The following is a 27,720-nucleotide window of genomic DNA, read 5'->3' as shown; positions in this document are numbered from 1 at the left end:
CCAAGAAGCCTCTGGCCTCAGGCTGTGTAAGCTCACATTCTAAAGGCATTAAGAGCTCAATGCTCAAAACTCATCAAGTCACCTAACCGCACAGCAAGACTTCATCGGCCAAAGAAAACTTCTGACGGCCTTAAGCCCCCTGCAGATTGCAGGATTAACTCCTTTTCTAGGCCAGCCTGGTTCCCAGTATGACAAAAACCCGGCATTGGGAAGAAAAGAAGAGGGAGACCAGCACCTAGGCCAGGTCAGAGCCGCGGGTTGAAACCAGCCCTGCCCGCCTCCCACCCTGAGGAAGCGCTGTCCAGCGGCTCTGCTCCTGCCCTGGGGAGGAGGAAGCGGGCCGCCTGCTAAGAGGTGAGCATAGGCCCAGGCAGCAGCCTGCACTACCAGCTTGCTCTCCCCCATGAAGGGCGCTGTTGTTCGTCGTTTCTGAAGGAACGAACTGGTTCAAACCACGATCAAGGCCACAAAACAACACGACTGAGGAACCCCAGTACCCTTGTCTGACGTGACAGACACAGCACACGGGAACATGCTCCCCACAGGCCCAGAGGAAATGACAAGCAAACGCAGTGAAAACTGGTTCCTCCTTCAATGGGATGTGGATCCTGCAGGGTCCCGTCACCGCAACTCATTATCGGAGAAATGAGGACCCACAGGAAGGCCGCCTCGCTGTGGGATCTCTACGTTCCAAGCTCCCCGTGTTCCCGGGACTTGTCCTTACCGCTCAGCCTGCTCTCCTCCCTGCTGAGCGGCCAACAGGCTCACCAGCTAGGCCTCTGACCACCACCTCCCCAAGTAGCCCCGGATGAAGGTGTCACCACTGGAAATGTAAAGTGCAAACCCTGCCTCGCCTCTTCAACCTCCTTGCCTGACCAGGGTCCATCGTGATGTCTATGAACCAGCCAGACACTCATCTGTGGACCAGGGAACAAAAGAGGGCGGGCAGGTCAAAGAGGCAGCGCTAACACCCACAATTTTACAACTAGACCTGGGCAAAACCGTCCCCATGGCTTTTCATGCACCTGCAGTGCGTGACGCTGCCCATCCTAGGGACACCTCCCGCCCCCTGCATGGCACGTGGAGGGAGCACCTGTGAAACGAAGATGGGAAAAGGCATCGTTTTGCCGTCAGAACCAAGACGTGAACCCATCGCTCTGGCGCAGGGGCTGCCCTGTGGTCCTTCCTGATGGGCCAGCACGCTCCCTAACAGCTTAGAGAAACCCCAATGGGCGTCGGTAGGAAATGGGGCCGCTCTGAAAGGTTTCGGGAGACCAGAAGGGAGAGTGTAGCTTACGCACAACACCACGGCCTTGTCTGGCATGTTACACACACACCGTCTGTCAGTGCCTCAACGCGTGCAGACGCAGTGCATTTTAGAAAGCAAAGACGCTCTGAAGAAGAGCTCGGGTTGAAAGAGTATTTCATTGTGAGTAACTGGTGAAAGTACTCCACAAGTCCCCAGACTCTGTTGAAAGGTTTTTCTTGCCTTGGATCTTAAAGTCAAGCAGGAAGCCAACGGTAAGAGTGAAATGACAAACAGCGTGGCAAGACAGAAGGCAGGCCTCCCTCTGCCTCGCCACCTTTACTTCGCTGTAAACTGATGGCACCGGGAGGCCGGGTCAGAGCATGGCTCCTGGTCAGACCAGCAGGGACACAGATGCGGCCACCACGCCACCCACATCACTGCCGCCGAGTCGCTGAGCACAAGTGCACGCTGTGTGCTAACGCACAGCTGGAATGTTCCCGGAGAATACTTATCCCCAACACGCCCCATCCGCAAGCACATCAGGACCCCGAGCTCCATTTCCTTCAAAATAAAAGACTCTGGCATCAGCAGTGTGGCTAACATTCAGGGTTCTCCCTCAAATATCTGGAAAAGAACATGTAATACATTCAAGAGCAAGGTGAAATAAAAAGTCTCTTTCTCCTCAGGAAAAAGATTCCTTCATTCAATTAGAGGATATGTTATTAAAGGGGGTCGTTAGGAGTCTCTTCTGAAAGTTCCTGAACAGTTTATAAATACAACAAGAAATCTCGTCAATCAGTAAATGGCTCCCAAAGTCTTTACTGATGGGTTCCAGAACCCTCCATCCCGAATGTCCGGTCGGCTCCACTCCTCCGAGAGGCTTCCGTGCCGGGGGCAATACTTCTCTGTGATTCGCAGGTTCTTCTTACATTATGCAAACTTCCCTCAATACGTGTCTTCATAGTCTGAATCCTGGAGAGGAAGGAACAGCAGCTGTGGTGAGTATGGGAAGTATAATAAGAGTCAGAATTTAGCCAATGGCCACATATTAGGACCCCCCAAAGGAACCCAGTTTGGAGCAACATCAACATGAGGTGGCACTGGCTCAACACACCTACATTCCCATGGTCTCCTGGCAAATTTCTGCTTTGAAACCCTAAGCGTTCCCTCTTCCTCGGTGAATACTTTCTAAAACCTCAACACTCATCGAAAGGTGCCCGAAGGCTGCAGAACATGCAGGGCTGTGGCTTGGCGCTTAGGCCAGGAATCAGTCTCCCTCTGAGTTTCAAACCCTTGCTGACTATGTGACCTTGAATCACACTCTTTAACTTCTATAAGCCCGTTTCCTCATCTGTAAAATGGGAATAATAAAAATACTGACATCACATAGAACAGCTCTGAGAACTGAATGAGACTATGTCTGTAAATCACTAAACACTGGCCTGGCTCTTGGTACGCTAAGCACCCGTATTCCAACTTGTACTCACTGCTTTGAACTTCAAGTGGGCCGATTAGCTCCCCAGCACCACACTTCTGCAGTCCATTCATTCTCCTGTTCTCCTAGATGACTGCCCCATACCTTCCCCTCTCCCAGACCTCCAAAATCGCCTCCTCAACTCCCTTTGCTGCTGATGATCTTGCTTCCTCCCTTCATTGGAACAGAGAAGCAGTTGGTAGTGAACTTCCGCAAGCTCCCATCACCATAGTTACCGACCACCTGCATCTAGGCCCACCTACTTGCCCTTCCCAGCTCTGCTGAAGGATATACTCGCCCTGCTCTTATCTAAGCCAACATATTCACTGGCATACCAGAGCCTGGAGTCCTCCAGGGTCCTTACCTCTCAAGGGCAGAGCCTATTTTTCCTTTTCTGCCACTTCCTCTCCTTTCGCATACAAATTTGCTATCATTTCTCCCATCTTAAAAGGAGCCCTAACTGGTTTGGCTCAGTGGGTAGAGCGTCGGCCTGTGGACTGAAAGGTCCCAGGTTCGATTCCGGTCAAGGGCATGTACCTTGGTTGCAGGCACATCCCCAGTAGGAGGTGTGCAGGAGGCAGCTGATCGATGTTTCTCTCTCATCGATGTTTCTAACTCTCTATCCCTCTCCCTTCCTCTCTGTAAAAAATCAATAAAATATATTAAAAAAAAAAAAAGGAAAGCAACTTTCGACACACACCTCCCTCACCTAGTGCCCTATTTCGAGGCCTCCCTCCATGGAAAAACCCCATGAAACACTGTACACCCAGTGTAACCAGCAAATATCCCTGGTCCAGCTTTCACCCCACTTTTCCCTGAAGCTGCTTTGGCCAAAGTCACCCGTAACCTCCACAACCCCAGGTCATCCAAGAATCAATGCTCATGTTACTCAACCAACTCGGGAGCAACTGGCACCATCGTTCTCTTTTCCCTTTTCAAACACTCTCTTCACTGGCTCCCAGGATTCCACACTCTCCTGGTCCTCCCGTACCTCAGTGCACAGTCCTTCCCAGCCTCCTTTGCGGATTCTCCTTCCTCTCCCCACTCTATCCACCTTGGAGAACCTCAGGCCTCAGGCCTCTCTAACTATACTCATTTCTTGGTGGAAATAGCTCTCCCAGCCTCTATCTGCTATTGATGCCTACGTCTATATTGCCAGTCTAGACCTCTCTTCAGAACTCCACACCTAGATAACCAATTGCCTACTCCACATCTCACCTTGGGTGTCTAACAGGCATTTCAAACTTAATCTATCCAAACTCAGCTCTGGCTCTTCCTCCTAAAGCCTGTTGCACCCTCAGACTTGTACATATTAGAAAACAGCAACTCTATTCCACTACTTGTTCAAGTCCATAACCTTGGAATACTCCTTGATTCCCCTCATTCTTTCATATATATATATGAAACCTACCAGTAACACCACTGGCTTTACCTTCAAACTATAATCAGAGCACAGTCACTTCTGACTACTTCTACCACCACCACCCTGATCTGAACCAACACCCTCTCCTCTCACTGGCATTATTGCTAAAGTCCTCTAACCAGGCTCACTGGCTCCTTTGTGGTCCCTTACCACCTATTCTCAACCCAGAGGCCAGAACGAGCCTTTTAAAACATACATCAGTTCACAGTCTGTCAAAAACCTCCAATGGATTCTATGTCATTAAAAACAAACATCCAAATCATTACAATCCCTACAACATTCTATAAGCTATGACATCATGTCTCTGAAGAAAAACAGTATGATAGTATTATTTTTTGTATTCTTACTTATGATTTATCTGTTAGGTAATGATGGCTGGTAATTTCAACAATGACTAACAAAAGTGTAAACTTAAACATCCTGGGGGGTGCCAGAAGGAGAAGAGAGAGAGCAAGAAATTGAAAACCTATTTGAAAAATAACGACAGAAAAGTTGCTTAACCTGGTGAAGGAAATTGACATACAAGTCCAGGAAGCACAGAGAGGCCCAAACAAGAGGAACCAAAAGAGACATCATAATTAAAATGCCAAGGGCTAAAGACAAAGAGAGAATCTTAAAAGCAGCAAGAGAAAAGCAGTTGGTTACTACAAGGGAGCCCATATGACTGTCTGCTGATTTCTCAACAGAAACTTTGCAGGCAGAAGGCCAAGGCAAGAAATATTCAAAGTGATGAGAAGTAAGAACCTATAACCAATCAGACTGTCAGCACCCCAGGAAATGTTGCTCTCACTCTGATATGGACACAGTTACTGGGAGGCCCCAGAGGTGCCTGAGGAGAAACTTCAACCTCCTCAGTGCAGAGCTCGGTCTCCTTGGGAAGGAAAAGAAGAGGCTCTGGGTTGACATGTGGTGGGAAGCAGAGAGGAGCCAGCATTTGCACCGTCCACAGTCACATACAGATGTGATGGAGGTGTCACACGGGCTTCCCTGACAAGATGAGGGCTGTGCACATGCACTGCCCCATCAATGTCGTTATTCAGGAAGATGGTTCTTTTGTTGAAATCAGAAGTTTCTTGCGGGGGAAATACACCCACAGGGTTCAAATGGAGACAGGCGTTGCTTGTTCAGTATCTCAAGCCCAGAAAGATTAGTCGATTCTTGAAGGAAATGACATTGAACGTGTATCAAATTCAGCTGCTTTGATTCAGTGAGCCACAACAGTTAAAGCAAGGAGATCAGAAAATGTTTGGTGGTGGTATCTATGTTTCTTTAAAAAGGACCAGTTCTCCAGGCTGATGAATAAGATCTAAGTTGTCCAGCTATAGAAACAGCAAGATGCCAGATGATTCCTCAGAATTATTTGCAATATTTTAAAGATGCAATGCCTGGCTGGCATGGTTCAGTGGCTAAGCATCACGGTTCGATTCCCAGTCAGGGAACATGCCTGGATTGCGGGCTTGATCCCCAGTGTGGGGCATGCAGGAGCAGCCGATCAATGATTCTCTCTCATCACTGATGTTTCTCTCTCTCTCTCTCCCTCTCCCTCTCCCTTCCTCTCTGAAATCAATAAAAATACATTTTTTTAAAAAAGATGCAATGAAAGCCATATATTGAAGGAAAAAACCCAAGGGTCTGCAGAAAATTTCGATTAAGGGCTCTGGATGCAGCCGGTCGAAGTCTCCTAGATTGACCACAGGGCAGAGGACACCCCCCGTCAGCAGGTCCCCTGTCACCCAGTGGAGACTGCTCCATGGAATCCCTACCCCAATCCAAAGCCACCACTCTGTGCCCAGGAGACAGAAAACAAAAAACAACAGTTAGAACTGAGGGAGCCCCCTGAACCCTAACAGACCTCAGTTGCCACCATGCTCTGGACCTACCGGCACGACCCTCTGCAGCCACCGAAGGCAAAGAGTCCCCATAAATGAGCCAAGAAGCGACCCAGGAACAGGGCACAGAAGAAGGGCGTGGCTTACCAAGCACTCGGCACAGCGGATGCAGAGCCTCGCCATGCAGTCATCCTCCTCTTGGTCAGTGCTGAAAAACAGGACACCCCACCCAAAACCATCACTGGCTCTATTCAGCACAGCAGGCACAGCACAGGCACTGAAGGGACAGCTCAGCTGTCAGAGCCAGCTCTGCCACCTATCAGCAGGGTGACTGGGCAAGTTACTTCAGCTCCGGGACTGTTTCCTCATCTGTAAAATGCAGATATCAGCCCGGCCGGCATGGCTCAGGGGTTGAGCGTTGACCTATGAACCAGAAGGTCATGGTTCGATTCCCCGTCAGGGCACATGCCTGCATTGTGAGCTCTATCCCCAGTGTGGAGTGTGTAGGAGGCAGCTGATCCATGATTCTCTCTCATCATTGATGCTTTGCTCTCTCTCACCCTCTCCCTTCCTCACTGAAAGCAATAAAAAAGATGTAATTTAAAAAATTACTGGCTTTAAAAAGTAAAAATAAATAAATAAAATGCAAATATTACATCTATGCTTCAAGCATAGTGGTTAGGAGTAAATAAAAAATAAACACACATCAAACACATACCACAGTGCCTGGCACAAGTAAGTGCTCAATAAATGGGAGCTGGTCACAGCCACTTCTTTAGAAATGTACTGAGCACCAGGCATGCCTGAAGCCTTGTGCTGGTGGGGGACGAGGACATGATAAAGCACAGCCCCTGGGAGTGTCCTGTCTCCTGGGGGGAGAGGCCTGCTGAACCATGGCAAGCACGCTCTCATACAAGGTGATTGAGGTGTGAACGAGGCTAAGGTCACTGTTGCAGCAGCAGAGGAGGGAATGGCCACTTCTCCCTGTGAGACTCAGGAAATTCAAGAGAAGGGACATCTCCACTAGGTCTCAGAGAATAAGGAAGAGTATTCCTGGCAAAAGAGAGAAAGAAGGAGGGGACCCCAGGGGAGAGAGAAGTGTGTGGTGGGGTGACAGGGTGTGCCTTAGTACAGCTTGTTGAGCGAAGAGAAGAAGCTCACTGTGGCTGGAATGCAGAGCGAATGACGAGTGGCAGGAAACAAAGTGGCTGTGGTAATTCCGTTGATTTTGAAGGAATGAGGCCTCTACTTCAGAATTTATGTTTAGAACCAAAGTATAGTATCATCTGATTTCCAGAGCTGGAAGCTAGTACCTGCTATCAACCCCCCATCTTTCCCCAAACCCACACCCCAGGTTTCACTTTCAACCTCCTGTCCAGTACTGCTCTGCAGAACCAGCCTCTTCAAGAGGAGATTTCAGAGAGAGTGGCTGTTATCAACACCCAGGGAACAGCTGCAACCCCAGTAACACTAGACCTCAAGCAGCAGGAATACGCAGACTCGGATGAGCTCTGCACCCTCTCACAGAAAGGTCAGATTTTGCCGAGGAAAAGGAGAGAGATAACTACATAACCAGATAACCAGAGAAGAGAGATCATAGGGAGACAAAGAAACAGCCCACATATGAAAGAAAAGGAGGTATCACCAGAAAAGGAAGTAAACGAAATGGAGGCAAGCAATATGTCAGAGAAAGAATTCAGAGTGGTCATAAGGTGGCTGAAAAGAATGGAAGACAATTCAACAATATGTGTAAGAACCAAGAGGAAATAAAGAAGAACCAAGAAGAAATGAAAAATGACATCGCTCCTATAAAGAACTCAATTGAAAGCATCAATAGTAGACTAGAAGAAGCAGAGGACCGCATCAGTGAACTAGAAGACAAGGTAGAAAAAAATACCCAAGCAGAGCAGCATCTAGTAAAAAGTCTTAAAAACAGGAGGAGAGCCTAAGGCAGTGGTTCTCAACCTTTCTAATGCCGCGACCCTTTAATACAGTTCCTCATGTTGTGGTGACCCCCAACCATAAAATTATTTTCGTTGCTACTTCATAACTGTAATTTTGCTACTTTAATGAATCGTAATGTAAATATCTGTGTTTTTTGATGGTCTTAAGCTCTACAGCAGCGGTTCTCAACCTGTGGGCCGAATAAACTTAACCAAGGACATGAAAGACCTGTACTCAGAAAACTACAGGACATTGAAAAAAGAGATAGAGGAAGACATAAACAAATGGAAGAACTTACCATGTTCATGGATTGGTAGAATCAACATCATTATAATGTCCATACTACCTAAAGCAATCTATAGAATCAATGCAATACCTATTAAAATACCAATGGCATACTTCAAAGATCTAGAACAAACTCTCCAAAAATTCATCTGGAACAAAAAAAGACCCCGAATAGCCACAGCAATCCTGAGAAAGAAGAACAAAGTTGGAGGGATCACAATACCAGACATCAAACTATATTACCAAGCCATGGTTCTCAAAAGTGCCTGGTACTGGCACAAGAACAGACATATAGACCAATGGAACAGAATAGAGGACCCAGAAATGGACCCAAGCCATTATACTCAATTAATATTTGACAAAGAAGGCAAGAGCATACAATGGTGTCAAAACAGCCTATTTAATAAATGGTGCTGGGAAATATAGACAGATACATGCAAAAAAATGAAACTAGATCACCAACTTACACCATACACAAAAACAAACTCAAAATGGCTAAAGGACTTGAACGTAAGACGGGAAACCATAAAAATCCTACAAGACTCCATAGGCAGCAAAATTGCAGACACATGTCGTAGCAACATCTTTACAGACACAGATCCTAGGGCAAGAGAGACTAAGGAGAAAATAAACAAATGGGACTACATCAAAATAAAAAGCTTCTGCACAGCAAGAGAAACCATCAACAAAACAAGAAAGCCCACTGCATGGGAGAACATATTTGCCAATGTTAGCTCCAATAAGGGTTTATACTCCAAAATTTACAGGGAACTCATACAACTTAACAAAAGGAAGATAAACAACCCAATCAAAAAATGGGCAAAGGACCTAAATAGACACTTTTCAAAAGAGGACATTCAGAAAGCCAAGAGACACATGAAAACATGCTCAAAGTCACTAATCATCTGAGAGATGCAAATCAAAACAACAATGAGGTACCTCCTCACACCTGTCAGAATGGCTATCATCAACAAATCAAGGAACAACAAGTGCTGGAGAGGATACGGAGAAAAAGGAACCCTCCTTCACTGCTGGTGGGAATGCAGACTGGTGCAGCCACTGTGGAAAACAGTATGGTGTTTCCTCAAAAATTTAAAAATGGAACTGCCATTTGACCCAGTAATACCACTTCTAGGAATATATCCCAAGAAAACAGAAACACCAATCAGAAAGGATATATGCACCCCTATGTTCATAGCAGCTCAATTCACCATAGCTAAGATTTGGAAACAGCCTAAATGCCCATCAGCAGATGAGTGGATTAGAAAACTATGGTACATCTACACAATGGAATACTACGTACACTGCTATAAAAAAGAAGGAATTCTTACCATTTGCAGCAGCATGGATGGAACTGGAGAGCATTATGCTAAGTGAAATAAGCCAGGCAGTGAAAGAAAAATACCACATGATCTCACTCATTTATGGATAATAAAGAACATTATAACCTAATGAACAAAAAGAGATACAAAGGCAGAGAGGCATTGAACAGACTGTCAAACTACAGTGGGAAGGCTGGGGAGTGTTGGGGGGGTGGTGTGTAAGAGATCAACCGAAGGACTTGTATGCATGCATATAAGCATAACCAATGGACGCAAGACACTGGCGGGGGGGTGAGGGCATGTGCCGGGGGGTAGGGGAGGCTGGGGGAAGGTAAATGGGGGGGGGGGAGAGACATATGTACTACTATTTGTAATACTGTAAATAATAGAAAAAAAGAGGAGATTTCATAAGCCAAACCACGAAGACAAACATCACTTACTTGCGGAACCTAATGAACAAAGGCACTGACCAACCAAATGAGACCCGAAGCAGGAGGCATGGACAGGCTGCTGCACCTCCATGTGGGGGTGGGACGAGAAGAGATAAACAAAGAACTTACATATTTAATGCACAGCACATGTAGCCCATGGACACGGGCCATAGGGTGGTGAAGATCCAGGGGTGGGGAGGGAGGAGAGGGGAAGGAGGGAAAAATGGGAGCTATCCGTAATACTATCAACAATTAAAAATATATTTAAAAGAAAAAGAAAAGGAAATTTCACCCGCAGAACTAAGCTCAGCCTGGAAGTAAGAAAAGCATGGATGCAGGGGCCGGGCACCACCCACAAGGCAGGGGTCTGAGAGGGTTAGGATTCACTGCTTGGGGCTCCAGCTGCACTTACTCATCTGAAACCTCGATGGAGGACTTCTTGTAGCCAGACCTGCCCCTCTTCCTCAGCCCCGCAGACTTCCTCGCCATCCTCACTAGCAGCAGCGCCGCCACCACCGCCGAGGGGACGAAGACGAGGATGGAAAGAAGGGCCACGGAGGACAGCATGGTGCCGAAGCCTGAGGAGGGGAGAGAGAGGAGGCCCTGCAGAGATGTTTCTTTGACAGGAGATGGGTCTCACTTTTGCACTCACATCTCTTCTCGTTACAAAAGGAATAGATTCAACATACAAAAAGGTGAGAATACGCAAAAGGATAAAAACTGGCCCGGAATCCTACTACCTAGAGTAACACTTTGTCATCTACCCACTCCATCTTCTTTCTAAGCACGTGACTAGGGTCTGCAACAGGGAGGGCGTGTTTTTAAAAGTGTGAGTCGTATTTTACATATCACTCCTAACCCCTATTTACTTACTACATAAGTACTTTCCATGTCATTAAAGGTTCCTTCCAGATCTGACCCTTTTTAAAAATATTTTTTATTGATCTTTAGAGATAGAGGAAGGGAGAGAGAGAAACATCGATGGGCTGCCTCCTGCACTGGGGACTGAGCCCGCAACCCGGCATGTGCCCTGACCAGGAATCGAACTGGTGACCTCTTCGTTTCTAGGTCGATGTCAACTGCTGAGCCACACCGGCCGGGTGAGACCTTTTTAATGGCTGCATAGCAGTCTGTCACCCTGCGTAATTTAAGGACTCAGTCCTTGAGTGCTGAGCATTCAGGTCACCCCAATTCCCTGAAGCTATGAATTACATCATGATCGTCCTTGTCCATAAACCTTCATGCTGAGCTCTATTTCTTTAAGATAACTTTTTAAACTGGAATTCTAGATGAAAGAGTGCACACCTTCAAGACCCCTGATTACGCTGCCGACTGTCTTCCAGAAACACTGTACCAGTTTCTCCTTCACCAGTGGAATGTGCTCATACGTCTTAGAAATTTATGGGTGATTGTCTTTAAAAAAAATAATGCAGTCCTGTCTAAGTCTTTGGTTCAAATCCAACTAAGGGCTGGAACGACCCCTCACTAGTCCCCAGGAGTAAGGTGGATAAAAAGATGAGTCCTTAGCCTGCTCTGCTGGCCACTAAAGGGCAACTGCTGGTCTTCACAGCACAGACATGTGCTGCCTCCACCACGGTGTGGGGGACTCTCCATCACAGGGCGGGGGACCCTCCATCACAGGGTGGGGGGACCTCTTCAAGACCCAGGCAAGCACATTGTCTCATCACTGAGGGCGTGAGCACATTAGGGAAACCAGATGGCTTCCACTTCACAGAGATAACAACCCTCCGTTTATCTGAGGATTTGTCCTGCATTGTCCACAAGACCCTTGGTCACCTGAGTCTAAAGAAAATAAAGGAAAATGGAGAAACTATGACAATATTTGAAGAAAAACTTCCGTGTGGCCCTAGCCAGTTTGTATCGGTGGATACAGCATCGGCCCGCAGCTGAAGGGTCCCAGGTTCAGTCCCAGTCAAAGGCACATGCCTCAGCTGCAGGCTGGATTCAACCAATCCATGTGTCTCTCTCACATCAATGTCTCTCTCTCTGTCTCTCTCCCTCCCTTCCACTCTCTCTAAAAATCAATGGGAAAATATCCTTGGGTGAGGATTAACAAAAAAAAGAAAAAGAAAAAACATCAGTTTGCAGAATAAAGATTAAAAAGTGCATCCTAATGGACAATTCAATTAGCTTACAGACAGGCAGCTTTGCTGTCACAGGTCTGTCCTGAGAGCGAGAGCTAGAGCGGCAGCCCCACCCCCTCAGGGGCTGGAGGAGGCTCACCCCTCTCTGTGACTGTGAGCTCCGTCACGGGAATGTTATGGTGCACGTCTGGGGGGTTCTTCACGGCACAGCTGAAGGTCCCGTTGTCCCTGGTGGTGGGGTTGCTTATGCTTATGGACGCGTCCCCTTTGTACACGTCTCCGACCCAGGAGATCCGATCGCGAAACGTGCCTGCAGTGCTGGGGTACTGGAAGGACTGGTAGTGGAAAACCTAAGAAAGCAGCATAGGAGAGAAACAGTTAATTCAGAAAACGCATGACAATGGAAAGCTTAGTAGGTCTAAAGTAAATACCCGTGTGTCAGGGGTCTTCTCCGTTGAGCATTGTTTTATACTTGGTTTGCCTCCATCCTACAGGTTCCAAGATGGGCCAAGGAGCACAGAGGAAGGCCTGACGAAGACTCCACCCTCACTCTGCAGCCTCTTCTAAGTCTCCCTCAAGGCCTGAGGCAGGAGCTCTCCACAGGGGCGATCTTGCCCCAGAGGACACTGGGCAATGTCTGGAGACAGTTCTGCTTGTCACACAGGGCAAGTACTGCTGGCATCCAGTGGATGGAGGCCAGGATCTTACTAAAATCCTGCGATGGCCTGGCCAGCGTGGCTCAGTGATTGAGCATCGACCTATGAACCAGGAGGTCACAGTTCGATTCCCGGTCAGGACACATGCCTGGATTGCAGGCTCGATCCCCAGTGTGGGGCATGCTGGAGGCAGCCAATCAATGATTCTCTCGCATCATTGATGTTCCTATCTCTTTCTCCCTCTCCCTTCCTTTCTGAGATCAATAAAAAATATACTTAAAAACAAAAATAAAATAAAATCCTATAATGCGTAGAACAGCCCCCACCACAAAAAAATCCTCCAGCTCAGAATGGCAGCAGTGCCAAAGTTGAGAAACCCTATTCCAAAGTAGCATCTAATCCTATGTAATAAAAGGCTAACATGCAAATTGCCCCCTTGACGGGGAGTTCGACCAGGGGGTGGGGCCGGCCAGCCGCCCACAACCCCCCCCCCTCAGCCCGGCCCCATCTGCCCAATTGCGGTGGGCAGGACAGACCCCACCCATGCACAAATTCATGCCTCTAGTACTCCTGTAACACTGTAGGGTTTACAAATGACTCCTATGCATTTGCTCATTTGAGCCTCATAACAACTACATTTGGGGCAAGTATAACTAGTATTTCTTCCAGATTTACAGAAAGGGAAACAAGGCCAAGAACAAAAAAAAAAACTAAGTGAGTTATCAAAGGCACATGGCTAGTAAGTGAAAAAGGGGGATTTTCGTATATTTTCAAAATCACCAGGAGGGTATACTATAACCAAGCCTCTCTCAGGTTACCTATCTTGGCAATTAACAAAAATCCAGTCGATGCATGATCAGCACTCAGTCCTACACTTGGCCAAGGGGGCAGAGGGAAATAAGACGTGTGCTGAATTACAGCACCGCTGCTCAGGTGATCGGTCGCTTCCCAGCAGAAGCACCTACGTACACCTGCTGGTGGCCCGGCAGGTCCTGCAACACCACACGATCGTCTCATGCAGGAGTCCGGCTGTCCCCTTTCTCTGCTTACTTGGCAACTCCCCACTTTGGAACCACTGCCCAACTGTGAAGAGCAACTTCCCAAACAAGATGCTGAATCCCTTATGGGTTCACTTGTTCATGCATTCATCCAACAACTGCGTACTGCACACTTACTGTGTGCTACGCCAAAGGAGATAATGGGAGCCTCAGAAGCACAGGCTCTGCTCTCATGGAGTCTGCAGTCCGGTGGGAAATACAGACATTAGTGAATAAGAACATGTGTGCTCTGTGTTCCACAAAGGGACATAGAGAATGCCTACTGCTGCCCTGGCTGGTGTGGCTCAGTGGATAGAGTGTCGGCCTGTGGATCAAAGGCTCCCAGGTTCTATTCCGGGCAAGGCCACGAATCTCGGTTGCAGGCTCCTCCCCAGCCCAGGCCCTGGTCAGGAGGCAACCAATCATGCAGGAGGCAACCAATCAATGTGTTTTGATATTTCTCTATGTCCTTCCCTCTCTTACACTTTCTAGAAAAATATCCTGGGGTGAGGATTTTAAAAAAAAAGAATGCTTGCTGATGATGATCAGCATCAACATAAAAGAAAGGGTCTGAAACTCTTTACTGACCAAACAAGGCCTGCTGTGCACTTGGAGATGGATGTGACCTCGAATTCCAAGTTCAGTTGAGGTGCAATCCTGGTTAGTCTGCCAGGACTCTGACCGACCACATAACTGCAGCATCACTTCGTGTGCCTTTAAAGGCCCAGGAACTCCGATCTGGTGAACGGGCTTCCTGACCCACTCACAGGAAGTGCCACGCAAGAACCGCTTGCTGTTAGCATCTGAGGTTTCTGATCCAAGAAAATCCCCCTTGCTTCTTCTGTCCTACTTTTGGCCACGGGGGCAGAGCGAAACAAGGCCAGCCGCAGTTTCCAACCACTCAAAATAAAGTGAACTATTTTAAGTCTAAAGAGAAAAAGGACCATGAATACAGCCTGGTTTCTTTCACCAGAGCCACCTGCCTAACCCTAAGCTTCCTGGCATTCAAGGACTCCTAACACAAAATGCAAAGCTACACATTAAAATCAAATGGAAAGTTTTCCCAATGAAAGAAACAGGAAAGCAGATTAAAGGGACTTCCAAAAATATGGTCTTGTACACAGCTATGACATTCACACTCGTGACAGCAGCTATCCTGAGCTGAGGATGCTGCTGGAAACATAAAAGAAAGGAGGTTTTGTTTGTTTGTTCTTGTTGTTAATCCTCACCAGAGGATTTTTTCCATTGATCTTTTAGAGAGAGTGGGAGAGAGAGGAAAAGACAGAGAGAAACATCGTTGTGAGAGAGACACATCGATTGGTTGCTTCCTGCACCTGCCCCGACCAGAGCCCAGGCCAGGAGGAGTCTTTAACCGAGGTACATGCCCTTGACCGGAATGGAACCTGGGACCCTTCAGTCCAAGGGCCGATGCTCTATCCATTGAGCCAAACCGGCCAGGGCAAGAGAAAGGGCTTTTTAAGCACTGCCACCTTCAATTAGACATCCACATGGGATCTGAACCATAAATGCAGTTTATATGTGTGACACAAGGATATTGCTTCTACTATTGACAGACCATCTGTCACCGACAGCACCTGTCAGTCATCAAAGGAACCACCTAAATCAGTGCTGAGGTTTACACGACGGGCGCCGCCTGCTGAATCCACAGAGCACAGGTCCAGAGCAGACACGCCCACTGGCCACCTGGGCGGTGGAAGTGAGCAGCTGTCAGAGAACGATGCCTGCGGCTGGGACCCAGAGAACTTTTCTACCCGCCGGTCCTGGCGGGACCACTGAGTACATTTCCTCTCAACTCCTGACAACCTTTTTCCAACGCTTATTTGCAGAACTCTCGCAGGAAGAGCGAACAGCCTCACGTGACTCCGTGAAGGTCAGGCAGGTGACGCACATCCTCTAGTCCAAGAGGGACACGGAGGGGCACCTGGACTGGAATGAAAGGGTCCCCGGCTGCGGAGCACAGGAGACGCGAGGACATCTGTTTGCCACACACTTACTGACTCAGTGCGGCTGCTGCTGGGGGGCCGGTAGGTCCAGTCTATGGTGAGCTTGTCAGTGACAGACGATGTCGACTTGAAAGTGCATTTCAACTTGATCTTCTCTCCAACATAACCCCGGACATGCGCATCCACTTTAATCTCCAAGGTAAGGACCGTGTGAACACCTGGTCAAAGCAAGCCCAGACACTGGAAATGTGTTCATTTGGAATATACAGATGACCGAACAATATAAACGTGCTATTTATCACTTTTCAGGCTCTCATAAACACCATCGCAATGAACACCTCCCTGTACCAGCCCGGGGCGCGGGGGGGAGGGGGGAGGCGGGCATCGACATCTGCATCCATCACGGGTAGTATTTTTGTCGTTTTACAATATGAAATCGTAGGAGGAATGTTGGGTAAAAATGTAAAAGCTGGTTTTCCCAAACACAGATGTGTGGCTGGATTGGTGCGAACAAGTGGGTCAGCCCACAGCAGGCTAAGCAGCACCACCACCCACGCCCCTCACACACGCCTCACACTCCTCCAGGAATGTGTCGCTATTGTGGTCTGAGGGACTCGCCCCACGGACAGTGTGGCTGCCACCTGCAGCTACCACTGCCTCAACCACTGCTACGATGCGGATGGAAAAGAACAGGTGTGTGTGTGTGTGTGTGTGTGTGTGTGTGTGTGTGTTTATTTTTCAAAAAATCATACAAAACTGCCCTAAGGTTCTATCTAGCTTTGTTTTGGTTTTTCCGGTCTTAAAGCGGGTTAATGACTCACACATCCATTAAAAGTAAACCAGGGAGCCCCAGCCGGTTTGGCTTAGTGGATAGAGCGTCAGCCTGCAGGCTGAAGGGTCCCGGGTTCGATTCTGGTCAAGGGTACGTGCTTGGTTTGTGGGCTGGATCCCCAGTGGGAGGGCCTGCAGGAGGCAGCCAATCAATGATTCTCTCTCATCATTGGTGTTTCTCTCTCTCTCTCCCAGTCTCTTCCTCTCTGAAATCAATAAAATATGTTAAAGAAAATAAAAATTTTAAAGTAAACCAGGAGGAGGAAAACAAAACAACCTAATCATTCTAAAATCTGAAACCCTAATATGCAAATAGACTGAACAGCAGAACAACCAAACAACCAGTCACTATGACATGCGCTAACCACCAGGGGACACGTGCAGAACATTGCGGGCGTTGGCAGCAGAGCACGCAACATGGCAGGCGTGAGCTGCGGTGGGATGGTGGAGCAGGTGAGTGGGGGCACCAGACCAAGGCGGGGTGCCAGTCACCGTCATTGGGGCAAGCCTCTGGTGGTTACTGAAAATGCTCTGCTCCCATGAGCCACAGTCCCACCTGACGCTCGCACCTACTGCCGGTGCCAGCCCTGCTCACACCCGCTGCCTGCCCCACTCACACCCCCTGCCGGTGCCGGAGCCGCCGCTCGCACCCACTGCTGGAGCCCAGCGCTGGTCCCGATCGCTTGGTGCCATCAGAGAGTGCGAGCAGCAGCTGCTGGCCCAGATTGCCCCTGAGGTCTTCTCCACCTCCCCCTGCTCCTGAGGGGTGATCGGGACAGCAGCCACCACTCGCACCCACTGACAGCGCCAGCCCCGCTCGCACCTGCTGCTGGTACCGGCTCCAATCGCTACACACTGTCAGCAGGTGCGAGCGGAGCCAGCACCGTCAGCATGTGGGAGCAGCAGCAGTGGGAGCAGGGCTGCCAGCAGACAGGGGACCAGGGGCTGTGGCAGGAGGGGCCAGGCAGGGGTGCAGAGGATGGGCCGAGACCTGCCCCTGTGCCCACTGCGGTCCATAGTTCCTTTCAAGGTGCATGAGGTCAGCAAACTCATTAGTCAACAGAGCCAAATATCAACAGTACAACGATTGAAATTTCTTTTGAGAGCCAAATTTTTTAAATTTAAACTTCTTCTAATGCCACTTCTTCAAAGTAGACTCGCCCAGGCCGTGGTATTTTGTGGAAGAGCCACACTCAAAGGGCCAAAGAGCCGCATGTGGCTCGCGAGCTGCAGTTTGCCGACCATGGTCCTAGTCTACACTAATAAAAGAGTAACATGCTAATTGACCATACCTTCCACCAGCCAATCTGGAGTGAGTATGCAAATTAACCCAACAAAGATGGTGGGTTGATTTGCATACACAGGCGCCATGGTGACGATGCTGGCATTCCACACCACCCCAGCTGCTCCGGGCTCTGGGCAGCATGGGAAGGCGAAAAGGCGGCTCCAGGCTGGAGCAGAAAGGCAGCTCCGGCCAGAGCGAAGGCAGTGACGGCAGCCAGGGGAAGGAAGGCCCATTCTTGCATGAATTTTCATGCATTGGGCCTCTAGTGTAAAAATAAAAGCCCTGGCCAGTTTCCCAATGGTTAGCGTTGTCAGACTGCGGATCAAAGGGTGGTGGGTTCAATTCCTCAGGTACCTCGGTTGCAGGTTCGCCAGACCCCGTTGGGGCCAGTGGGAGAGGCAACTAACTGATGTGTCTCTCTCCAGTCGATAAACCAGGAGTCACAGTTCGATTCTCCGTCAGGGCACATGCTGGGTTGTGGGCTCAATCCCCAGTAGGGGGTGTGCAGGAGGCAGCGGATGGATTGTTCTCTCTCATCATTGATGTTTCTCTCCCTCTTCCTCTCCCTTCCTCTCTGACATCAATAAAAAAATATATTTTTAAAGTAAAAATAAGATATCATTTTTAAATTCTCTAGAGACTGACTCTTTCCAAAACCACATATCCAGCTCTGAAGCTCCACCCCCAACAAGAGTTGGCCCTTTCTTCTGACCAATCCCCTCTGCATTCGGAGAACAGTGAGTGGAACTCGGTCTCCCACATGGGCACCGGTTTTGAGGAAAGTGAGCCGCTGGGGCTGTTTCCTGCCTCCTTCTCTAGGCGAAGGCCCAGGCTCTGGGCTCACAGAGCAGGAGGCTGAAGGCCGCAGCCCACGCACGACCCCGAAGCCAAGCTCCCCGGGCAGCGGCGGGCCGCATCCCGGCCCGTCACTCGCTGGCCCTTTGCCCTTAGCAAGTTACTATTTTGCTTCAGTTCCTAGCTCTGTCTCGGGTGAGGAATTCATGAGTTAAGACACGTACAGCCTGAGAAGCCCAACCCACTCAGAGCGAGTGCGTCAGAGCCTCCTCATCACTGCCACCTCTGTCCTGCCCAAGCTCCCAGGCAGGCGAAGGTGGAGGCGGAGTGGGAGTCACGAGCCACAGCCTGCCCTTCTTCCTGCTCCTCTCCAGACAATCCAGCCTGGGCACATTCCTCTGGAAGGAGGAGACCAGGCTGCGCTCACAACTCTGCTAAGACTCTGACCCGCCCAACGATGACAGTGCCGATGACAGTGCCGATGGGCGTCCGCAGCATCCGCTCTGCCGGCCAGGCTCCCCTTGTCGATGCCTCTGGGATGCAGTGCTGCCTGGGAGGCCTCCATCCCTTCGCCCAGCTCTCTCCTGGGACCTCACTCCTGAGCCACCTTTCATCACTCAAGATGCAGTTGAGGAAATGAAAGGTGGGAGTGAATGGGTAAACTACGCCCTCCCAGACCCCAGTCCTTTATTCTAAACATAAACGTAGCATTTTAAGGTGTGGATTCAGAATTAGACAGGTCTGGGCTTCATTTCTAGCCCAGCCACTTTCTAGCTGCGAGACTGGATCACACTCACCTGCTCTGCTCCACCCCCGTTTCCTCAGCTGGCAAATGGGGATAATAATAAGACCTACTTCATGGATCGAGATGAGGGTGCAATGAGATTAAGTAAGATAACCACAAAATGCTAACACAGCACCTGGAATAGAAGCTTTCCATGAAAGTTATTATTATTAAAATAAATGTCACGAACATTCAAAACCCTTCAAGAATTCTCTATCGGGCCATAGAATAAAATGCAAATAGTGACAATCTGACCCAAACCTTTGCTTCTTCACCCGCCCACCCACCCATCCATCCCCTTTCCCAGGCCCTGAATGTCCTGCCATTTCCTAATGTACTATTCTCCTTGTGCCTTGTCTTTGTATGGAAGGATCTCCCCACCCTACGAGTGCTGCCTGGGCTGTCCCCCATCACCCAAGGTCACAGACCTTCAAAACCCAGGCCAGCAGCAGCCCCCTTTGACGGCCACCCGAATTCCCGGGTGCAGCTCACTGCATTTCTGAATGTTCTCATTGCATGGAGTACACAACGCTACTCGAGTGCATATGCCGCTGGTTATACTGTTTCAAACGACAGTTTCTTCTGGGGAGAAAGGCCATTTTACAGTGTTTCCAACATTCTCAACCCATGTGGCTCCGTGGCCACTCCCGCCTGTGGCTGGTGTGCAGAGGGAGAAACGCACACCACCGCACAGTTACCACAGAAACTCATGAATCCACCCCCAGCGGAGCCCTGAATGAAGGACGGGCCCTTTAACCGGCCTTGGCCAGCTCCTCTGTCTGACTCTTCAAACTGCCCTTCTCTCTCACCCTCTGTGTGCCCACAAATTCCTCACTCTCAGAAGGCAATGCCTCCTCTTCTTCAAGAAACTTAAGGCCATGCAAATGGCCCAGCCACCCACCTCCCCACATCTGCATCCATCCTTGCTTCCACTCTCCTTTTGGTCTGCAAAGTCAGCTCCTCTGCCCAGCCCTGGTCTCCCCTCCAAGCCCTGCTCCAGCAGAAAGACCCTCTAGCACAGCCTTGGGCAAACTACGGCCCGCGGGCCGGATCCGGCTGTTCTATCCGGTTCTCTTGCTCTCCCCTCCGCTCCTTTACTTTGAATTTATATTAGTTCACACAAACACTCCATCCATGCTTTTGTTCCGGCCCAATAAATAACAACAAAAAGAATAATAATCTCTCTTTGACCCTGTAATACTATTCGTTATCAACTACTGCTCTCTCCTTCCTACGCCAGGTTCTCCACCTGCCATCTCCCTTTCCTCCCATCCCATCCACTCTGGACCCCGGAAGCCCAAGCCGCACTCCCCTACCGCTTCTGGCAAAGGGCATCACATCTGACAACCGCCAAAGACAAGGAACTGAAAACTCTAACAGACACTTTTCGCTCCCCATTTTACCGGCTCTCAGCAGCAGGGACTACTTGACCTCTACCCAAGGCTCCCAGGACAAATTCTCTCATTCACTCACTCAACCAATATTTTTATTGAGCATCTGTTTTGTGCCACTTTCTCAACAAGAAATTAAATGTGAGCAAAATAAATACACGCCCAGTTTTGGAACTTAAAATACAGAAGTTCAACACATTAATCAAATCATAACGACAAACTTCGGTAAGTACTATGAAGAAAAGACAAGAGCGTGGCTGTGGAAACCCACCTGTGTGGTAGGGAGCAGGGAGTGGCTAATGTAGGCATCCCTGAAATGCAGGCATCCCTGAAAAGGCTACTTTTGAGATGAGTCCTGAAGGGTAATAAAGCAAGAGAGGGAGAGCGTTCCAGGCAGAAGGCACAGCATATGCAAAGGTCCTGTGCCAAGGAGCATGGTCAGTCGGGGAACTGAAATGCAGGCAGTATGGCTTAACACAAAGGGGGGAAGGGAGAGATAGAGAGAGAAAGGGGGAGAGAGAGAGAGAGAGGTGAGATGAGGCTAGGAGGTAAGCAGGAAGCAGATCATGTAGGACCTTAGAAATTGAGTCCTTATTCTTAGAGTAATGGGAAGCCATGGGAAATGGTTGAATGTGGACTGAGCAATGGGAGACATGACAAGGTCTGCATGTGTAAGATTGCTCCAGGGAAGACAATGAGGAGGAGCCACGAGGAAAGAGAAGAAGATGACTTAGGAGGCCACTGCAACAGTCCAGAGAGGAATCAGGGAGCTGGAACTACGCTGGTGGCAGTGGGCATGGAGGGGGCAGGGCAGACGGCACTTTCGAGGTAAAATCAGCCAGAACTGGTGACAGATCCGATGTGGATGCTAGAGAGAGAGGTGTCAGGATGCTCAGGTTACTGACTTGGGATTGCCATTCACTGACACTCTCAGGGAAGACTAGAACAGTGCCAAGCTTGGAAGGAAAGAATTCGAGTTTTATTTTGGAGAAGTTCAAGGTGCCTTGGATGTATGTAAGAGATAATGTCAAGTGGGTAGCTGGCTGAGGGCAGGGTCAGCAAACTATGGCTCATGGGCCACGTCAGCCCACAACATCTACAGAAACACATCACACTGCTCATCGATGTACTGCATCCGGGGCTTTAGTGCTGCTCCAGCAGAGCTGAGTGGTTAACTGCAGGAGACCACAAAGCCTAAGATATTTATTCTCTGGTCCTTTACAAAAGGTTGCCAACCTTGATATAGAGCAAAGACTATGGGTTAGAGTTACAACCCAGAATCTCATTAGTCTCCTTCCAACCAACTCTCCACACTGATTGTGTTACACACACACACACACACACACACACTTCCGCATCTCTGACCGTTTTTATAAAATCTCTTTCTAAGGCTCTTCCTTTCTTGCCCACCCCTTAAATACTGGTGTTCCTTAGAGTTCTACCCTGAGCCCACGATTCTTCATACAACACAGTTCCTGGATAATCCTACCCACTTTTATAGCTGCAACAACTGCCAATCGGCTAATGATACCCAACCTGTATCGCTGGCCACGACTGGCCTCTGAGTGCCTGAGTGTGACTGGGTATAGCCCTAAATACACCACTGCAGGGTCTCAAATGGAATGGCATGGAAAGAACTGTGTTGCGAGGTAGACCCATCCCCCTCATCTCCTTCCTAACAATACACAGATTTGCTTAGGATGCCCACCCTTCCCCATTTAGCCCCTCGGGGAAATGCCTCAATCAGACAGGGCCCAGGCAGGACACAGAAGGCATAATCAGCTGAGATTTTGAAGCGCGTATGGGCCACTTTTCAAAGGGTCAAGGAAGCCGACAAAGGCACAAGCCCTTGGCCACCCAAGCCTGAAGGAAGAAAGGGAGAAAATGGTGTTACCAGAGTCTGGTAGAGATGGCACTATGCCACCTACTAGGGGCTGTAGCCACGGAGGGCCTCGGCCACACAGGCCAGGGCACCACAGCAAGGAGGGAGCAGGGCAGAAGATGTCTTTCACCTCCTGCCCTCCAACCTCCTGCCAGTGCCACCCAGTGACTAGACCTGAGTGGAAGCCAACGGAAGAGAGCCTGCCTCATACTCTAAAGCAGTGGTTCTCAACCTTTCTAATGCTGTGACCCTTTAATACAGTTCCTCATGTTGTGGTGACCCCCAACCGCTCTACAGCAGCGGTTCTCAACCTGTGGGTCGCGAACCGCTAGCAGGGTCGCCTAAGACCATCGGAAAACACAGATATTTACATTACGATTCATAACAGTAACAAAATTACAGTTATTAAGTAGCAACAAAAATAATTTTATGGTTGGGGGTCACCACAACTTGAGGAACTGTATTAAAGGGTTGCGGCATTAGAAAGGTTGAGAACCACTGCTCTAAAGGGTCAGCCTTCCGGGGAGGAGAGAGCAGAGTGGAGAATTGAATGGATCAGGTGAGGGAGGAGCAAATGAGGTATAACTAGCAGCTGACCCTACCCCCAGCCTGGGAGGTGGGGGCAGGACCCAGATCGATTAAAACAATCACTACATCCAGAGGTCTGCTGGTAAACAGCTAGAAGAAAAAAAAATTCAAGCCCGGCCAGCATGGCTCAGTGGTTGAGTGCTGACCTATGAACCAGGAGGTCCCGGTTCGATTCCCAGTCACACACATGCCCTGGTTGCAGGCTAGATCCCCAGTGAGAGACATGCAGGAGGCAGCCAATCAATGATACCCTCTCATCTTTGATGTTTCTATCTCTCTCCCTCTCCCTTCCTTTCTGAAATTCATAAAAAATAGTTTAAAAAGAAAAAGAAATCAAATATGTAGGGTTTGACAATTTCTGTGAGAAAATATTCCCATCATGGCTAATTTCAAAGGTGAAGTCTCCCAAGGCTGTTAGAATGAAATGTGCATACCCGGCTCCGAGAGCCCGTGGGAGCTGACCCCAGTGTACCACCCTGCTGACCACATAGATGTCTGACCACCTTATGTGCTTTGAGCTAACCCAGTAAAAGTTTGTTTCAGAAAATTTGCTTCGAGAGTTATTTAATGCTTCCATATCTTGTTTATGTTCCTCTGTATGTCTGGAATTTTCCTCACTCCCTATCTCTAAATAACTTTCATGCTTTTTTAAGATTTAGTTTTGTCCTGGCCAGGTACCTCAGTTGGTTAGAGCGTTGTCCCCATACACCGAGGTTGCAGGTTCAATCCCCAGTCAGGGAACATACAAAAATCAACCAATGAATGCATAAATACGTGGAACAACTGTTGTCTCCCTTTCTCTCTCTCTCTCTCTCTCTCTCCTACCCTTTTTCTCTCTCTGCCCTCCCTTCCTCTCTCTCTAAAATCAATAAATTTTAAAAAAAATTTTAATCTGGGAAGAAAACAGGGAAATCACAGTTAAACATAAGTAATTTTAGACATGGACGAAATTTTTTAAATGACCAAACTCCCAATTTTGTACATCCAGTTTTCCAAAATATAAATTGTCAGCCTTTGATTCATAAAACTGCCCGCTTAAATGAAAAAGAGAGAAGTGTAAGAACCTTAGGTGCCTACTCGGTTTATAGCACTCAGACAACTGATATAGCGGGACCACATTATAATTTAGGGAGAATTCAAACACGCTAATAAATAATGGGTCCTATCTTCGAAGAGTAAAGACAAATAAACATGGTATGAAACAAAGGTATCACCTAGCAGATTCAAAGGATTGTTTTTAAAGGCTGAACCTTGAAAACACACTCACTGAAAGAAGCCAGTCACACACACACACACACACTCACCAATCCACATATTATAGGATTTCGTTTCTCTGAAATGTCCAGAAAGGGAAATCCACCACAATAGAAAGTAGACTGACGTATGCCAAGAGCGAGGGGAAGGTAGGGATGGAGAGTGGCTGTTCATGGATATGGGATTTCTCTTCGGGGTGATGAAAATGATGCCAAATTGACTGTGAAAATGATTGTACAACTCTGTGAATATACTAAAAGCCACCAAATTGTACACTTTAAATGGACAAATTGTATGGCATGTGAATTGTATCTCAAAAAGAACTTATTTATAACCTAGCTGGCATGGCTCAGTGGTTGAGCATCGATCTATGAAACAGGAGGTCACGGTTCGATTCCCGGTCAGGGCACATGCCCGGGTTGTGGGCTTGATCCCCAGTGTGGGCTATGCAGGTGGCAGCTGGTTAGTGATTCTCTCTCATCATTGGTGTTTCTATTTCTCTCTCCCTCTCCCTTCCTCTCTGAAATCAATAGAAATATTTATTTAAAAAAAACAACTTATATGTAAAAGCAAAAGATAAATCAATTCATAAAGTACACAGATCATAAAATCAACTTCTAATGTTTGAATTATTTGGCCTGCCAGATTTGATGCAGGCTAGATGTGAAATGACATCAAGTTTAAGAAACCACCCACCATTTCTACTTTTTTTTTTTTATCTCAGTGTGACAATATCTGAACCTTTCTGTGGGGAGGGGTCTGGGATATGAGGAGTGACAGGTCAAGCTAAGTATTCTGTTGCAAAATAATTTAGCTGAAAAACTGGTCACTTGTAATGACAGCGACAGCGGGAGGGACCGGTGGTGTGCTGGCAGCAGGAATATTACTCACCAAACGAATGAAAACTCCCTGCCTTCCTGCGGAGATATAGCACGCCTTAAGTCTTCTTGCTAAGGACCCCTTCAGGAGGTCCCACTACCCACCGAGAAATGTCACCATGGTAACAGTCCTGCTAGCTCTCCTAACAGGATTTCCCAGAAAGATACACACATACATGTCTTCAAAAATCCAACCAATAACCGCAATTTAAAATTAGGTAATTAAGCTGGATTGAAATTTCTGCAATTTGGGAACTGCATGAAAGCAAAACTTACCCAAATTTTAAGAATATGTCACACTGTGGATTCTGTACTTCTGATATCAGTTAATACTATACATTAAGTTTCAAACAGAATCCATGTGCCCTTTCTTGTATTTAAAAAATGTGCTATTAAAATGCTAAAGCTTTTTCCTCAACAAAATGCGCCTGTTATAAAACCAAATCACAGCACATCTTTCCTGTAAGTAATACCTGTTTTGTGTCCTAGGCTCTGATAATCACCTCCCAAAAAATAAATTACCAAGTCATGTTTTCCTTCCCCAACATCCTGGGACAAACTCCTGAACGCTAGGACTGCCCCTGCCTAATCCTAACACAGCCCGCAGACCCAGACCCGCAGCCTCGCCGAGCCCCCGAACCCCACACCAGACGGCGGGGTGCCCTAATCGGAGCCCCGCGGTCCCCTCAAGCCTCCCCGAACCCTCGCGGCCCGGCCAGCGGTCAGTCCCGGGCTCCCCAAAGTACGGACCAGCCGAGGGGGTGGTGATTGCAGGGAGAGAGCATCCTTCCCACGTCCCCGCTTCCTTCCTGTCCCGAGAACCCCGCGGAACCTGACCCGCGCCCGCCCCCTGCTCCGCGCGCTCACCCCAGAGGAACAGGACGCCCCCTGCGAGTCCCCAGCCCCACGCGCCCTCCCGCCCCCACCCCTCACCTCGGAGGAGCAGGACGTCCCCGCGCGCCCCTGGCCCCCCGCAGGAGCAGGACGCCCCCCGTGAGTCCCCAGCCCCGCGCGCCCCCCCGCCCCGCTCACCTCGGAGGAGCAGGACGCCCCACGCGCCCCCAGCCCCACGCGCCCCCCCACCCCCCGCCGGCTCACCCCGGAGGAGCAGGACGCCCAGCAGCGCGAGCGGGGCGCGGCCTCCAGCGGCTCCCGGTGGCTGCATCCCGGCGTCTCCGTCCCCACGCAGCGCACCTTGTTTACCTCTCGTGACAGCGCAGGTGACACCGGAAGTGGCGTCGCCGCAGGCGGCGGCGGAAACGCTTAAGATGGCGATTTCAAGAGGCTGGGGAAGGGCTCTCCCCCAGGCCCGCACCGGCACGTGTGCGTGACCCCCCACGCAGCTGTGGATTCTCTTTGCCTGAAAATGGGCGGGGCTGCGGACTTGGAGAAATTTGCTCTTTCGTGTTCTGGAATCCTGCCGGTCAAACCAGTCTTATTCTCCCACTGTTTCTGAGGTCTTTTTACTCCCTGCCGGTTATTTTATCTGAATGCCCCCAGAATAGGTTTCTGTAAATTTAGTTCAAAGGGACCTGCGAGGTAACACAGGATCGGCCAATAAAGACCTACTATTGGGCCTTCGAGGTGAATGTGTGCCTCGCGTTCCTTTAGTAGAGCTGTTAGGTCATCCAGGTCGGCACCTGCTTGAATTGTGTTTGTTAAATTGCTGTTGACAGTGGCAATGACTAAATCATTACAGCATAGAGCAGAGGGGAAAGGAAACGGATACTGGTCCCTTTTACTTGGGACCGGGAAAAAGTGATGTTTTCACAGAGCTTGCTATAAAATGATGGCCTCACGTTCTTCTGAAGTAGAAACGGACGGTACCTGCTTTCATCACTAGCCAACCTGGAATCTCAGGATATTGAATGAAAGCAAGAGGGAAGCCAAACTCTGTTCAGCTTTTGGGGAATTTTCATAACTTTCCATTTTCAACCTCATTCCTCTACTAGAAGTGAAAACTGGTGGTTTTCACCTTTAAGAAGGTAATGAAAGGGTCCCAAATGGAATAGATGATGTTCTGCCCTTGAAAGTATAGGAAACAGGCCTCTGTGACCCATCTCCAGCACTCCAGCATAGTCAACTTTCAGTGCAGAAAACAACAGCATGTTGCCAGTTGGTTACTGAATTTGGGGCGGGGAGGGGGGGGAAGGCGGGCCGCGGGCCAAAGGATGTAGGGAGGAGGGGAAAGGGTATAAGCACAAAGAACTGTGTGCACACCCTGGCTGGTTTGGCTCAGTGGATAGAGCGTCAGCCTGAGGGCTGAAGAGTCCCAGGTTCGATTCTGGTCAAGGGCATGTACTTTGGTTGTGG

The 27,720-nt window shown here is 48.9% G+C and overlaps 1 protein-coding gene across 11 annotated transcripts; it reads right to left on the bottom strand.

Annotated features, from left to right (window-relative positions):
• Positions 1 to 1,406: 1,406 nt before the first annotated feature.
• On the bottom strand, positions 1,407 to 26,763 carry MPZL3 (myelin protein zero like 3). Of its 11 annotated transcripts, none has more exons than XR_013959119.1 (8): positions 26,506 to 26,728; positions 15,771 to 15,937; positions 12,202 to 12,412; positions 10,370 to 10,535; positions 9,967 to 10,042; positions 9,536 to 9,652; positions 6,123 to 6,183; positions 1,407 to 2,221 (listed from the first exon to the last, which is right to left on the bottom strand). XR_013959119.1 is itself a non-coding variant. In XM_080642926.1 (7 exons), the coding sequence occupies exons 1-5, from the start codon at positions 26,570 to 26,572 to the stop codon at positions 9,976 to 9,978; spliced, it is 678 nt and encodes a 225-aa protein (XP_080499052.1). In that variant the 5' UTR covers positions 26,573 to 26,728; the 3' UTR covers positions 1,407 to 2,221; positions 9,536 to 9,573; positions 9,967 to 9,975. The 11 variants fall into 11 exon arrangements, 5 of the variants coding, with proteins under 5 accessions (XP_080499052.1, XP_080499050.1, XP_080499048.1 ...); XR_013959121.1 differs by having other exon boundaries at positions 9,536 to 9,573; XR_013959122.1 differs by having other exon boundaries at positions 9,967 to 10,036.
• Positions 26,764 to 27,720: the final 957 nt, after the last annotated feature.

The sequence above is a fragment of the Plecotus auritus genome (assembly GCF_963455305.1).
Source record: "Plecotus auritus genome assembly, chromosome: 9".
NCBI classification, from domain to species: domain Eukaryota; kingdom Metazoa; phylum Chordata; class Mammalia; order Chiroptera; family Vespertilionidae; genus Plecotus; species Plecotus auritus.
Note: the sequence above shows the minus strand (reverse complement) of the source record. Positions and strands in the feature narration are given on the sequence as shown.

Excerpts from the sequence above, each read along its gene's own strand:
- MPZL3 (XM_080642922.1), bottom strand. The coding sequence starts at position 26,572 with ATGCAGCCACCGGGAGCCGCTGGAGGCCGCGCCCCGCTCGCGCTGCTG. Across the intron at positions 15,938-26,505 it reads GGGCGTCCTGCTCCTCCGGG|GTGTTCACACGGTCCTTACC; the intron begins GTGAGCCGGCGG and ends TGCTTTGACCAG. Across the intron at positions 10,536-12,201 it reads GCTCACAGTCACAGAGAGGG|GCTTCGGCACCATGCTGTCC; the intron begins GTGAGCCTCCTC and ends TCCCCTCCTCAG.